The 14,528-nt window shown below is 60.1% G+C and overlaps 5 protein-coding genes across 5 annotated transcripts; 1 reads left to right on the top strand and 4 right to left on the bottom strand.

Moving 5' to 3' along the window:
- Positions 1-182: 182 nt before the first annotated feature.
- Positions 183-1,705, bottom strand: BKCO1_3500014 (pwi domain mrna processing protein; the record flags this gene model as incomplete). The annotated part of the gene is made up of 5 exons (XM_020274757.1): positions 183-432; positions 946-1,175; positions 1,230-1,400; positions 1,460-1,550; positions 1,599-1,705. 5 exons carry the CDS (start codon positions 1,703-1,705, stop codon positions 183-185), a joined length of 849 nt encoding a protein of 282 aa, XP_020129134.1.
- Positions 1,706-2,183: 478 nt separating this feature from the next.
- BKCO1_3500013 (uncharacterized protein) lies at positions 2,184-4,427 on the bottom strand (the record flags this gene model as incomplete). Its single annotated transcript, XM_020274756.1, has 1 exon — positions 2,184-4,427. One exon carries the CDS (start codon positions 4,425-4,427, stop codon positions 2,184-2,186), a length of 2,244 nt encoding a protein of 747 aa, XP_020129133.1.
- Positions 4,428-9,797: 5,370 nt separating this feature from the next.
- BKCO1_3500012 (peroxisomal membrane protein) lies at positions 9,798-10,995 on the bottom strand (the record flags this gene model as incomplete). Its single annotated transcript, XM_020274746.1, has 4 exons — positions 9,798-9,855; positions 9,954-10,472; positions 10,701-10,816; positions 10,960-10,995. The coding sequence occupies 4 exons, from the start codon at positions 10,993-10,995 to the stop codon at positions 9,798-9,800; spliced, it is 729 nt and encodes a 242-aa protein (XP_020129132.1).
- A 1,172-nt stretch (positions 10,996-12,167) lies between these two features.
- Positions 12,168-13,243, bottom strand: BKCO1_3500011 (amino-acid transporter arg-13; the record flags this gene model as incomplete). The annotated part of the gene is made up of 2 exons (XM_020274735.1): positions 12,168-12,827; positions 12,887-13,243. 2 exons carry the CDS (start codon positions 13,241-13,243, stop codon positions 12,168-12,170), a joined length of 1,017 nt encoding a protein of 338 aa, XP_020129131.1.
- Positions 13,244-13,840: 597 nt separating this feature from the next.
- Positions 13,841-14,342, top strand: BKCO1_3500010 (rrna processing protein; the record flags this gene model as incomplete). The annotated part of the gene is made up of 3 exons (XM_020274724.1): positions 13,841-13,940; positions 14,000-14,145; positions 14,202-14,342. 3 exons carry the CDS (start codon positions 13,841-13,843, stop codon positions 14,340-14,342), a joined length of 387 nt encoding a protein of 128 aa, XP_020129130.1.
- Positions 14,343-14,528: the final 186 nt, after the last annotated feature.

Here is a 14,528-nt window from a genome sequence, read left to right as displayed (position 1 = left end):
TAGAGCCTATTCTCCAGTCAAGTTTTTCATAGACTCAAGAGCTGCGATGGAGACGTAGAAGAGCATCGGCTTCTGTTGATTGTCTAATTGACACGAGGCGAAGTTGATATGAACGAAAAGCACTTCGTGGATGGTGAAGTGGTATCTTCTCTTGAAGTGGCATCTTCTCTTGAGCCGTAAAGTTATTCACCAACCTTGTTCTCCGTCACATCACGCATAGATGCGTCGGAGGCTATCGAAGGCCTGCGGTCCGCCCGCGGAGGAGGAGATGGCTCGGGAGATGACGTATTCCTACGCCTCTTCTCCGGCTCATACCTGTCAGGGGAGCGACGACGCTTGTTGTCCCTACGGGGGCTCTGGCTTCTGCTAAGACTACGCCTACGGCGGCGGTCACGACGATCACGATCCTTGCGAACATCAGCGCGCTTGTCTCTGTCGTCGTCAGAGGAGGAGGGAGATCTCTTGTGTTTGCGATCAGGGCGACGAGGGCTGCGCGAGCGGGATGTAGACGGTGAACGAGTGTGGCGGCGCCGGGAGCGGTCCCTGCGTGAGCGTGGAGGAGGTGAGCGGCTGTTAGATGCAGCCGAAGGCGACCGGTCTCTGCCGCGGCGGCGTCTAGGCGAGCGTGAGCGAGATGTCTCGGGCGACGCGGAAGGTCGGGCTCGATCATCACCACGGGCGGGGCTCCTGGCCCGCCTCGATCTTGCAACAGGGCTGCGTGAGCGGGACTTGTCTCTGCTGTAGCGACGACTGCCGTGGCTACGGCGGGGAGGGCTGACAGAGCGCGACGGCGAGCGGCTGTACGAGGGTCGGCGGCGACGGCGCGGAGGCGTTTCAGAGCGAGAGCGAGAGCGGCTGCGTGAGACCGAGGGACGAGGTGAATAGTCCCTGCGCCTGCCCCGGCCGGCGGGAACGTATGAATCCGTACGAGGAGGTCGGCGGTACTCATCGTGGCCGCGGCGGAAGGGCGGTGGCGAGCGCGAGCGCGAGCGTCCGGGACGGTATGAGAACGCGGAGCCTCCGCGGCCGCCACCGCGACCTCTACCACGGGGGCGGTCCCTGGTGTGGTCGCGTTCACGGCGTTCCCTCTCGCGGATGCGGTCGAGATCTTCATCGCGTTCACGCTCGTTGTCGCGGCGTTTGCGGGCCTCCTCGGCCGCCTTCTCCTGTGCTTTCTGCAAGCCAAAGCGTTAACCAAGCTCGTGTGCAACGAACGAGGCAGGGTTTACCTTGTCTTGCTTCATCTCATCCTTCTTCATCTCCAGGAGTTCACGGGGAACACCAAGTGTATCCTTGTTGCTTTGGGCGCTGAGGCAAAGGTTCCAGAACTCCCTGACGAAACGCGGTGCATCGTCATGCAGGAACCCGCCGAGGGCAACCTGAAGCTTCTTCGGGTCGGGCTGGGGGGGCGACGTCAGCGGGGCAGGTCGAAGGAGCAATATTGGTCGAGGCAACGTACGTGGCGCTCTCCGTCGAGCAGATTGTAGATAAAGTCGACGACCATGTCGTCTTCGGTCTCGAGGATCTGTTGGAGCTTGGTGGCAATCCATCTTGTCACGATTAGCAGGGTCTTGACGGGGCAACGGAGGGGAGCTCACTTCTTCATGATGTCCATCTGGACCTTTGTCGTGTCGACCTTCTCCTCGAATTCGGGGGGGAATTTGGTGCTCTTCAAGAGCTTCATATCGGCGGCCGACAGCTGCATGGTGACGGAAAAGGCGCCGCAAGCAGGACGCGTCGCAAGGGGGAGTGGGTGAGGAGAGAAAGGTGGAGGGTTCGGTCGGCGGCGGGCAGGAGCTCATGGCGCTGGGCAAACGAAACACGCGGCCCGTGCGCCCGCCGAGATTTGGGCCGACCCGACAGTCTGGGTCTGCGGCGGGCACGACACAGCGGCACAGCGGGGGTTTCGCACGCCGATGATGCAACTCAGCTTTGAACATCCTCCCGCGTCAATTTCGAAGCTCGCTCAAAACAGCTACAAACAAACCCTCTCTTGGTCCCGCTCCGCGCATACGCAGACTCGCACTGAACTTTCCAACGCCGTGCTCGATTCCCAGAAGCAGCAGAACAAAACAAACCAACGCCAACTAAATGCCCGGAATCCATGGAAGAAGCCAAACGCTCCGAGGGTCCTCTATGCCGGGAAACCCCATCGGAAGTGTGTACACGTCTGTCCAACCGCCTTACCATGCCCAACTGCCGCGCCGGGCCCCAACGCCAAACCCACCGAGCGCATAGCCCGCATGAAGGAAGCGTGGCTGCTGCTTCGCCCACTCGAAAATGTACGTCCTCAACGCCCGCCAGCGCATACAAGTGTCTTCGGTGATACCTGCATCTCTGGCGTTGTTGTCCTCGCCGAGCCGAATGTATCCTCTCGCCTGGGCGAGTTCATCGTCCTGCCGCAGTTCTTCGACCGGGATGCGGCTGATCTTGCTCAGTTCATCATCGAACTTTCGCGCCAACGAAGGATACCCGAGAGACAGGTAGTTGTACACCTGCGTAATAAAGGCGTCGTCAAATTCGTCTTCAAGTGCCTTTTGTGCAGCGAGCTTGTCGTCGATGCTTGCCATGTCAGGATTAGACGGCGGCGGAGATGGCGGCGCTCTTGCAGGAGTTGGCGGCGGGCTGTCAAAGGGATTGTCCACTTCGATCGCTGGTGTAAGCATGCCCGCCTGCTTGGTGCTCTCCCTCGAGCCGGGCCCAAGGCAGCATCCGTTCCACAAACCGATCGGGCTGGAAGAGCGACTCCCTTGGTTTGACCACAGTAGCGTCGGTGGCTTTGATCGGCGGCCCTCCTTGGCAGACAATCCAGTCGGCTTCGGAGCGTCGAGTTTATGCTCTTCTTTCTGTTTGTGCTCCTCCTGCTGCTTCTGTTCTTCTTTCTTCCTCTCATGCCACCACAATCCCTGAGGCTCATTAGGCATGCTCTGCTCCGTTAGGTAGCACATTGAATTCTTGAGCGCCTCAGAACCTTGCGTAACGTCGAACCTTGCGGGCTCCGGTGAAGGGCAGCGTGGGAAAACAATATCGCCACCAAGCATCGGTGGCCTTGCCCCTCGCTGCATCCCCCTCATCTCTTGTTCATCCGGACGACCGCGTTGGCTTTCAAACGGATTTGCCCATGCACCCTTCGCCGCAGTGTTTCCCGCTGTGCCCTTAGTTGGCTTCGCTCCCCATTGAGGCTCGCCCCAAATGTTCTTCTTTGTGGGCTCGGCTGCTTTCTTCACCTTCTCGCCCTGGTCTTCACCTTGTCCACTGTCTTTCTCCTCCACATGCTTCTGCATGGCTACGAGCTCCCAGTTCACCTTTGTGAACGACTCCCGGCGGCTCTCGTTCACATCTTCCATGGTTTCAACCGCCGATTCGTCTTCCTCCTCGCCAAGGAAATGGGAAACGGGCTCGTGGTGCTCGTCGTTGGGGAAGGCTGCCATCGCCGCTTCTCTCATCTGCTTCTCCGCTGCCTTGGCGGCAATTTCCAGTAGATAGCCAGAGAATCGCTCGTCTACACTCTCTCTGCGCCGTGTGGCATGATAATACAGATATGACTGCTCCGAGTCCGATTCAGCAGATGGCGTAGTAGACAAGGATGGCGTCCCTTCCTCTTCAGACTCCGAAGACTCTATGGTGTCCAAGTCAGGAATCCTGAAGGAGTGCGAACGGTTGCTGCTTATAGAGTCGCTGCGGGTAGGTATTCCAAGACGGCGGGCATCGCGAAGGGTGGGCATTTGTGAGAGGGGGCTGCTTGGTGTAGGCAAGGGGGTGTTTGAAGGTGGGACCGGCGCGCGCAGAACGCGCTGTCGCTTGCCCGGGCTGCGCGCGCCGTTACCAGGGGTCGCTTCGGTTCTATCTCCCTCATTCACTACAGGGCCAACATCCCCTGCTTTCCTGGTGCGCTTGGCCGTCTCAATGAGCTGCGGCGCAAACTTGCGTCGAGGCTTCGTTGCTGATTGCGGGGGGCCGTCGATCTGCGGAGAAGCCTGGCTCTCGGAGGAGCTCGTGTCAGAGCTCCGCACATCAGCGCCGTTTACGCCATTTTCAGCTCCGGCCCGGTGACTTCTCACTGTCGTTTCGACGGGCTGCGGAGCGAACCGCCTCCGCGGTGCGGCTTCATCCGCAGGTGGCAGCCTATCTTTGCTGCTTCTAGCAGTCGTTTCAACCGGCTCCGGTGCAAATCTCCGTGAACTTTTGGTCGTGGTCTCAATCGGCTCAGCGGCAAATTTGCGAGAGGACTTTGTTGTTGTCTCCACAGGCTCCGGTGCAAATTTACGCGACGACTTGACAGTGGTTTCCACAGGCTCCGGCGCAAATCGTCTTGACGACTTGGTTGTTGTTTCCACGGGCTCCGGCACAAATCTTCGAGAAGACTTTGTTGTGGTTTCCACAGGCTCCGGCACAAAACGCCGCTTCGGTGGAGGAGAGGACGACATGACGAAGATGTTGGCGAGATGTCCTGAGAGACAGGAAAAAGATGATGTGCAGCTCGTGGCCGCTTCTACGGGGACAGAGACCCGAGGAAGGCTATATCCCAGCCAGCAGATGGATTATACGAATAGCAGGTTCGTCATACAACGCCTTTTACTCCAATCCACCAGTGCATGTCCCAAGCTATATTGGCGGAGGAGCGCGACGATTGGCGCTCAAGCGACGGCGAGGCGGAGGGATGGTCGGAAAGAATCGGAACGCCGCTCACGGACTGTCGCGTGCACAAGCAGCTGCAGCCACGAGGGAATCGGAATACTGTGCTCCCCTGCGTGCGTTCCAATTGGCCAACGATCTAGCGGTCGTTCGGGGTGCAGACGCGTCGAGAGCGGCGGGGCGCGCTACCCAGTTCTAATTGACCCGTGGCAGCCGATGCGCACACAGAGGCGGGGCCAAGATATACCCAGAGATGGCTGGATTGGTCTGGCGAGCCGGGTCAGCACGCCCGAGTCGAGAAATCGCGACACGGTAAGGGGGTCAGGAGTGGCAGGAGAGGCACGGGGCGGACCTTCTTGCACGCACCTTGGGAGCAGAACCGTCGGGAGATGGTCTGGCAGGCGAGGACAGAGGAGTCAGGGAGTTGGGATGGGCGTGGGGTTGCAAAGGGCTTGCGCCAGTCTTGCGTCTAAAATGTCGAAGTGGTACGTCGGCGACAGTGACGTCGAGAAATGTGGAGCTGCGATTGGGCGGGTCAAGGATCCAGTGACGGCGGCCAATGGCGGAGAAGCAGGATCTGGCTAGACAGGCAGCGCGCCAAGCTCTACACCCGGGGGCGGACGACGCGAAGATGGCAGGCAAGACGGAGTGGCAGGTTGGAGCAGTGCGAGTCAAAAGGCAGGAGAGTTGAGCGCTCCGTATTGCGGCGGCCGTGCAGCAGCCAAAAATATACGGTCAGGAGGCTGGCTCCACTATTCTCCGTCCGCTCCCCCAGACAGGCGCCTGAGCAAAGTTCGGGCGGGGCGGAGTGCTGGTGCTTGGTACGACGTCGCGGCCGGGTCGAAGCGTGCCAGACAAGGCGCTGGAACGGCCGGTGAGAGGGGCGGCGGTGGCGGCGATGCGGAGGGCGGGCGGAGGGGTCGAGCGCCTCGCGGCTGACACGGGCTTGTCAGTAGCAGTAGTCCGTAGTCAGCGCGAAGCAGACGGCACGACAGGGACAGGCCAGCACCTAAAAAGCACCTCGTCGGCGAGTGCTCGCAAGCACTCGCAAGCAGCGCGGTTGGGGCTGGAATGGTCGAGAACAAGCTAAGCCGGCGGCGGGCCCCACGCAGATAGGCCCCGGCATCGCGCTGCGGCCAGGGCACGATAGCCCCAGCTGCAGTCGCAGCCGCAGCGTCGCTGGGACGAGATGCGGTGTGCGTGGACTCGGTGGAGGCGTCGCGGCCGGCTTCTTTCGGGCATGCACCAGCCCAGGCTGCACCATGCATGGGCGGATGGCGTGCCGTGTCCGATTGGCGTGCTGCTGCGGGCGCTGCGTGCTGCTGCGGGCGCTGCGTGCTGCTGCTCGTGGCTCCAAGGCGCCGTTCTCACCGCAAGCCTCGGCCGTCGGCACCGCGCCCGCCGCGCCCGCCGCGCCGCTGGCCTTCTGCAGGCATCGTGCCTTTCTCACACCACAGCGATGACTCGGGCGCTGGAGGTGCTGGCGGGTTTGGCGCGCGGCCAATCGCACACCGGTCAGGACGCATACAGCTCGAGTCTCGACTGCAGGTCCTGCCTGTCCTGCCTGTCCCCGGACCGCGCTAGGCCCGCGCCCCACGGATGCGCAGATCGTCTGATAAGACTCAGCGCCCCGCGTAGCGCAGATGCTCCTGCCCGCCGAGCCGGGAGGCGGCGCGCATGCCTGTGCGAGCCGTGTCAGCGTCAACGTTTTATCTGCAGCACTCAACAGACGCATGCAGGCCGCCGTCGTGGGCCCCTTCATAAACGCCCTGCGTCGTGAAACACACGAGTCGGGGCCAACCGCTGACGAAAACGGGCAAATTCGCTCGAGGTACCGCATCTCAGGTGGAAATTGACGTCTGATAGTGCTTCTAAGAATCCGCCCAGAATCCAGTAAAACAAAAACGCCACCGACTCCCCGTCCTCCAATCAGCTGCCACGCGCCAGATAAACGGTCGAAACAGGGGCGATAACGGGACCATTTGAGAATAAGGACAGATCGCTAAGGACCCTTTCGGCCAGCCGACCCGAGTCTGCCCACATACAACAACCCGCCAAAGCCACCGCGCGCCATCCATACACCAAGAAAAAACCCGCTCTTCCAGTGCGCCGCCAGCTGTCATTGGAAAGAAACAAAACGGCCGTTGACACACACCAGTCCATTCGCACAACTATTTCATATCCTCGTCGCGAATCCCAGCCGGATAGCCAACATGGCCTGAGTCGTGTCTCGCGGACCACGCTGACGGACTGAGCCACAGCGGCTGACCGACGAAATGGTATCCGGGGCCGGGAGATGTCTCGTCCCACGAGCCGACAAAATCCAGCAAATTCTGCGCCACGTCTGCCCTTCGCGGAAGGAAACCGGAGCTTGCCACGCTAGCTACTCCACTTGTGGCTTCGTTGGCCAGCGATGTCGAAGTTGCGGACCGATTGAACGTGCCCAGGTCCCTCAAAATCATTGACCGCTGCAGTGGCTCGCACTCGTCGCTCTCGGAATGCTGAAACCCGTCCTTGGTCATGTCGAAGCCGCCAAAACGATTGTCGACGTGCTCGCCGAAGCCGGGGTCCCGCCAAGCGAAGGCCGGGGGGCACTCGCCGTCTCCTTCTCCCTGTGAGAATGACTGCTCTGAGCTTCTTGTTCCAAGCAAAATGAAATCGAGCTCAATGTCGACTGTACTACTGTCACAGCTGCTTCTGTCGTTGCAGGGGCACCCTGCACAGTTGCATTGGCAGCCGCAAGCCCCCATTGCACAATCTGATGGTGTGCGCGAGGCAGCCGACATAGTCTCTGCTCTCGTTCGCGACACCCTGTCCGGACGTGGTGGCATGGCGTCGGTCGTTGTTGGTACAGATCTAGTCGACTTGGCGAGAAATTGGCGTCCTTGGTCAAACCACTCCTTCCTGGTATGCCGCTTCTCTCCGGACTTGGAATCGCTCAAAGCGTCTGTTGTCTCCGTGGAGTAGATGATCTCTGTGGACATGCTGATGAGCACGTCACGGTCACCAAAAGAATATCAAGATCAAGAGATGCGTACGATCGAGTTGTTGGGACTAGCCACGGCGAGGTCTAGGGCGGCCGAAGCTTGTGATGCAGGAGGGGCATTTGCCTGGGCAAGGGAGGGAACTTGCGCAATCGCATCCAATGGACGGCCGACAGCAGACAGGACGGCGGGCTCGACGGCTGTGCGTACTGCAGCTTGCAACAATGAAGGAGAAAGAGCTGTTGTCTCGGGCGGAAGCTATGTCGGGATTCAGGTGGAAGCAACTGATGTGTTTTCAGAAAGAAGGGGCAATCGAGAACAGCAGCACCCGAATTCTTAAGGTGTCGAGTCTGTAGGCGGCACCGCGTGCAGTCGTGCCACGGCAGCCGGTGCCGTAAGAGGTCACCTGCGCTGTGACATAACATCGGCGCGGACTACCGACGTCAGGTTGCGAGGCAGTGAGAGCAACGGCGGGTTCGGGTTGGCAGGACCGCCCCCCAAAGCAGCGATCCGCAGGTGGCCGGCGGCGAGATCCTTGTTTCTAGAAGCCGCCAGGGCAGATTCCTATCTCTCGGTGCCGCATCATCGCGCAGAGTCAGAGGGTCAGGTCAGCCTTGGTGGGCTAGCGCACAGATTAGCGCCCCCTGTCCCCCGCTTCCACGCGAGGCGGCGGTACCGAATGCTCTGGATAAAGATACAATCCCGGCCATGCGGATTTGCTGTACCGATCATCGTTCGGCCGAGCGATTGGTGTTCGACATTATCCCTTTGCTCGCCTCTCTCCTCGCCGCCCCGGCATTGCTGTCATTGTTGGAGCACGGCGAGCCCGAGCACAGAGGACAAAGTCGGACGGACACGGGTGGAGTCAAGAGTAGCTCGAGCATCTAGCCGTCTGTAACCGTCCTGGAGCTGCTCCTTCAAAACCTTCGCACTCGCCATTGCTGGCCCTGTTTCTTTGGAGCTCCATCCGGTCGACCGGATTGACTCACCTACACACGGGAGGCAATGCTTTTCTTGCGGCGAGCACATCCTTTCCCTCTTGTGTCACCGGCAATGGCGAGTTCCACTGGCCTGGGGCTTACTCCAAGTGCCACCGCCGGGGAGAGCGGTCCAGCACTTGGCACTTTTCATTCAGATCCATGAGACTGGCCAACAATAGCCGTTGTCCAAGGTACGTGTTTGCGTGAAAATCACGCACTTGCGGCTCTTGCCACTTGGTGCAATTGGTTGCCCTGCAGGTTGCTCGAATCGTTCGGATGCACGAAATGCGTTTCTTGGCCGCAGGAGAACATTGCCACTCGCCATGGAGACGAACGGCCCCCGGGGTACATATGCGGCGAGAAGGATCGCGAACCCTGTCGGCGGTACGAACACACAAACGCTCTGCTGCTCTGTGTTGCGGTCTTGTGCCCATCTAAGCCTCCCTCTCTTTGCTCACACCCCACGCCCGTGGAGCTTCGTCGCAGGCAGCCATGCAACACCTCATAAGTGCCGCACCCATATCTGCCTCACCTGCCGTTCTTGGTATACGGTTCGGCACTGCGGCACCGCGCGCCCCGGTCTTGAAACACGCCCGAGTCCAGATAGCCGACCGTGTGGCCGGTCCGCCATTTCGTGAGAGCAGATCTAGACGTATACACACAGTACAGTCACAGATGCGCTGGCAACAAGGCTGGTACTTGCCGCATCGGACTGACCGGTGGCAATTGCGATCCTTATCCCGTTGACGGCATCTGGAACGCGGGAACGCGAGCTGCAGGGTGCTCGGGTATCGTGATGAGTACCTGGGGACGGCAGGGTTGACGTCGACGTCACCGGTCTTGTGGTTCACGGCGTTATCGCTTATCTGCCGAATGGGTTGTCATGACGGGTCGGGGCAATCACCAATCCACCGTTTCCAAGCACTTCTCTCTCGAGAAAAAAAAAACATATTACAACCGGTGCGCGAATATTTCTACACGGAGTCAAGCCATATAGAACCATCAGAAAGGCGAGGGAGCCGGCCTCGAAGCATGAATGCCATGTGTTCCCCTTTCCCACCCGGGACATAGCCAAGTATAGCTGATCCGTCCAGTTAAATAGTTGCGCCAGGACGCCATTGACCCATGCAACCCCAAAGAGAGTACCCTCCATTCCGTCTCCGAACCGTCCCTTCGTCGTCCAACACGTTCCGAGATCTTATTTGTTATGCCAGATGAGCGTCCGCAACGAGTCCCAGTGGTCCGATTGCTCGTAACTGTAGATCGATAATTAGCGGCAGACCAAGAAGCTGACGGCCAAACTGCGCGGCGTGAAGGGAACTTTCGCCAATGGAGGGGAACAAGGAACACCCACATGTAGTGCATGCTGCTCCGCAGACTCGACTGCAGCGTCTCTGGATGCCACCTGAACAGGTACATGACCAGGGCCCAACTGACGCTGGCGAAGACGGTCCACCCGTTGTCCCTGACCTTGGCTGCCAGCACGGGATCGCTGATGATCTCCCAACCACCACCACTCCGCCCATGATGTCCATGTCCGTGGTTGTGGCCGTGGTTGTGACCGTGGTGAGCTCCCGTCTTGTGGTGGTGGTCGCCGGCCTTGGGCTGGACCATCAGCTTCGCGTAGGCGAGCACGACGCGGGCGAAGACATAGATGACGATCTGCTGGCTGACGGAGCTGTTGATGGTGCGGCCGAAGACGGCGTAACCGCCCGCCAGCCCGGCCAGGAAGGCGTCGTAGTGCTGCTCCTTGCCCGTCGGCGACATGCGCCGCAGCAGCAGCATCCCCGTCTTGTAGACCAGCGCGAACATGCCAAGGTTGCGCGCGTGCTGCCGCGTGGCTTTGAAGACGAGCTTGGCTTTCGTGCGGAGGCTGCGGTGGAGAGGCATCTTCATTAGCTCCGCTCTTTCCGTTTCCCCCCTTCCATTTTCTTCTTGTTTCTTCTTTGATCATGTCCTCTGAATAACATGTGTAGATGGAGACGCTGGTGAAGGGCAGGGGATACGTACTCGCCAGAGCGGAAGAGGAATATCATCCTAATTGCGGTCAGCTTCTCTACCATTTCTCAATCAAAGGCGCATATTAAGAGGCGAGCCTTACACCAGGGCGTGCGGAAACCGCACTTTGGACCCGTAGACGATGCCGTTCCGTATGCCCTTGACCAACGTGAGGGCGTCGTGGTATTTCGGGTCGAGCGCGATGCGCTCCGCCGAGGCCTGCAGCACGCCGCAAGTTCCAGTCAGCCATCGATGCGTATGCGCCGCCGACTACTTTGCTGGCCGCAGTCCGCGCAAGACGACGGCTAGGCGGCGGCGCAGTGAAACAGCTTCTCCCCGCAAGGGAATCCACCATTACTGACCTCCATGCTCTTCACAAGCTCCATTGCCCTATCCATTATGTCGATGGCTCTTTCCCGGACGCCGTGTAGCACAGCAAGCGGCGAGTCGTCGAACGAAGTGTCTATGAAGCTCTCTCGAGTGTCGCAAGTTCGCAAGCTGTCGTCGTCGTCGTCGTCGTCGTGAGCTCGGGAGCTTCGTCGCGAGATCGGGGATGGTATGGGCGCTCTGCGGCCAGAGTCGAGACAGAGACAGAGACAGAGAGAACAGCTTGGTAGAAAAGACTCAAGCCCAGGGCATGTCCTGGGAGGGCATCAGACCGAACAGCTCGCAACGCTAGGTACCAACCGCTATTCGCAAACAGCCGGCACGGCGCGCGGGCGGTCGTCGCTGGCTGGCGCTGGCCCCGGCTATGATGTCGGTCGGTCGCGCACATGCCCGCATCCTCGGCTCATGCACGCCTGCCGCACTACCTGCGCCCGGCCCACGCCCTATCGATTCGTCTCCCTCCGATTCCAGCCACAGTTCCTTTCCAGAAGAAAACCAAAACTACATGTGATTGTGGCTGGTGAACCTTCGTCCGAAAAGGGAAACAAATTTACCCCTCGTCGCCCTCCGGCCAACAAGCTGCAGGAGCGGCGACAAAGGCGAGCGGTCCGCTCCCACCACCATGCGTTTTCGTATCTTGACTATTGCGCCAGGTCTTTGTGCGTGCTCGCTTTCTTTGTCATCACTTGCCTTTTTTTTTTGGAAAAAAAAAAAATAGGGCTGCATTGAACCCCATAACGAGTCAGTCGTTGGCGTTTGTTCTGACGGGCCTAGGCGCCTAGGCATTGCGACAAAAATTGACCGGTCAAAGTAGCTTGTAGCTGTGCTAGCTGACGCGGTAGTTACGTCCCAAGCGGAGCGCTGAGCGATATTGCAACAGTCGGCGCGGCGCTTGCGCCATCAAGCAGGCGTCGCCATTGTCCAGCTGATGGACCCCATCGTGGGTACTCTACAATCAAGTTCACTGTGACAGCAAAGGCTCTCTGGCAATTGAACAAATGAAATTCCGACGTCATCTATGTGTAGTAGAAAATGGTATCCACGCTCGAAAGAGTCCTTCTATCTATCCTTCCCCCGTTTTTTTTTTCTTTGAATGAAAGGCCGCTGCGTTGCTTTTATTTTCCCCCGCTCCTGAACGCCATAACACCATGGAATGTGAACCACGACAAGACGAGTCACGCTTTCAACTAAAATGCGCCCTCAAAGTCTCATAGATGGTGAAAATGAAGGCGGAGCTGGGCACGGACCTGGCGACGGTGATGCCGCACCCTCTGTACAGGCCGCGCAGGCCGTGCTGATGCCAGATCAGCTTGCCGACGGACCAGAACGAGGAGCCCCTGCCGGCGGCGACGACGCGGCTGACGTCCTCGGTCTGCATACGGCTCTTGATGGTGTCGGCGGGGTAGAAGAGGAAGTTGTAGCTGACGCCGGCCGTGGCGCCGCACGCCATCTGCTGGTGGATGGGTAGCGGCGCGTCGCTCTTCTTGCCCGCGCGCCTCTCGCGCGCGCGCCGGAAGACGAGCCCCATGCCCTCGTACCCGCCGAACCACGCCGCCGACCCGCCCGTCTCGCGGATCAGCGTGCCCAGCTGCCCGTGCCAGAACCCCGCGATCCCCCGGTGCCGGTATACCGAGGCGATCACCCCGAGCGGGCCCATCTTCGCGAAGTGGCCGCTGGCCGTCTCGACGGGGACCTGCAGCTTGCATTTGACCAGTTCGATGGGTGTGAGGAGCGACGAGGCGAAGGCGCCCGACCCCGCGCCGCAGAGAAGGAGGGCGCCGAAGGGCAATGGTTGTGTGGACGGGTAGATTGTGGACTGGAGTGCTTCCTGGCAGAGGCGGTACTGCGGCGGGGGGTTAGCGGGTGTGGCTCCTCCAAGCTGCTGCGAGGGGCGGCACTCACGCTGAAGAACAAGCTGGCGTTCTCGACGGCGGCACCGACCAGAGGCGCGCTGATGCCCCTGTACAGGCCCCCGAATCCATCCTTGGCCCAGGACTTTTGGAAGCAGTCCAGCGGGCCGGTGTACCGGAGGGGGAGGTGCTCCGGCTGCGACTGCAGGCGCACCTTGATCGTGTCAAAAGGATATTCGATGTATTTGCCGATAATGCCGGCAAAGGAGCCGCAGGCAATGTCCTTCAGGGCCTCCATGCCTTGGCCGGAGAGGGCTTCCTTGGTCAACTCCGGGGTGGTGTTGGGCGCGGGCAGGGCCAGCTCCGTGTCGGGCCCACCAAGCGGGCGGTCGGAATAAGTAGCTGCCATTGCGCACTGCGAGAAATTGCGTAGAAAGCTTATTCTTCGAGGAGGCTATCGCTATCGCGGGAGCATAGTAGGATAGATGTGAAACGTGAGAACGAGGCGGGAGGCAATCCCTGGGGCGGCCGCGGCTGCCGCTTTTGGGGCGGGTGCAGTATTTATAGCGCGTGATGGGAGCAGAATTTAGGGCGCGGTGATGGCGCTGGGGCGTGAGGGAATTTCAGGCAGGCTCGGGCTCGGGCTGGCACGCCGGGCGCATGCGGCGCTTTGTGGGTGAAGTCATGGGAGAAACTGACCCATCGCCATGCGGTTTGCGCGGCCGGGGCGGGCGGCGGAGTCGCAGGGAACGAGACCAGGGCTGGCGAAAAGATTTTGGAACGCCCGGCGGTCCTGGCGGGCTCCATTTGCCCATCCAGCGCGCGTCTTGCGGGGCGGCCAAGCCGGTTGACTGGCCTGTCCGCGGCTAGTGCCCGCTTAGAGTTATCTAGCGCCATCAATTTTATCAGATCGAGTGGAGGGCCGCCGACATTTTTCTTAGCAAACCACAGCACGCCTTTGGCACGCTTTTGGCACTCCTCACCCCACCCCCTCCAATCCCCGATCATGTCCTCCGACGCCGAAACCTCCGCCGCCGCTCCTGCGGCCGCTGATGCTGCTGCTGCCAGCGTGCCCAAGCCTGCCGCCGCCGGCATGCGCAAGAACGGTGCGTCCTCCCCCCGTCGCCGTGCAAAAAGCGCCGCAGCCTGCTGACCGGCCGTGCAGGCAAGCAATGGCACCAGCCGAAGAAGGCTTTCCGCCCCGGATCTGGCCTCACCTCGTACGCGAAGCGCTCCGAGGACCGCAAAGCCCTTGCCGCCGTCAAGGCCAAAGAAAAGGAAATGAAGGGCGAGAAGGAGGCCGAGAGACAGGTCGGTGGCCGTAAAGACCAGCGCCCTACCGCATGCGGCTGACTTTCTGGGTGTAGACACGGATTGCTGCGATCAAGGAGAAGCGCGAGAAGAAGGCAGAGCGCGAGAGATACGAGCAGATGGCCCAAAAGATGCACGCCAAACGCGTTGACAGACTGAAGCGGAGGGAGAAGCGCAACAAGAAGCTCAACTCGTGAGCTCTGGAAACTGCAACGAAGGACGAAACATGATTTTCTGCTGGCACAGGCGGAAACACGGCACGGGCAGGATGCATGTGGGCCGAAGGGCGGACCTGTGAACTCTGTCCTGCGCAGATTGTTCGTATACATGCAGGGGCCAGTCACTGCAACCGCGAAGCGACAGCCGTCCGCAGCAGCCAGCAT

This window comes from Diplodia corticola (assembly GCF_001883845.1).
Source record: "Diplodia corticola strain CBS 112549 chromosome Unknown scaffold35, whole genome shotgun sequence".
Taxonomy (NCBI): Eukaryota; Fungi; Ascomycota; class Dothideomycetes; order Botryosphaeriales; family Botryosphaeriaceae; genus Diplodia; species Diplodia corticola.
Note: the sequence above shows the minus strand (reverse complement) of the source record. Positions and strands in the feature narration are given on the sequence as shown.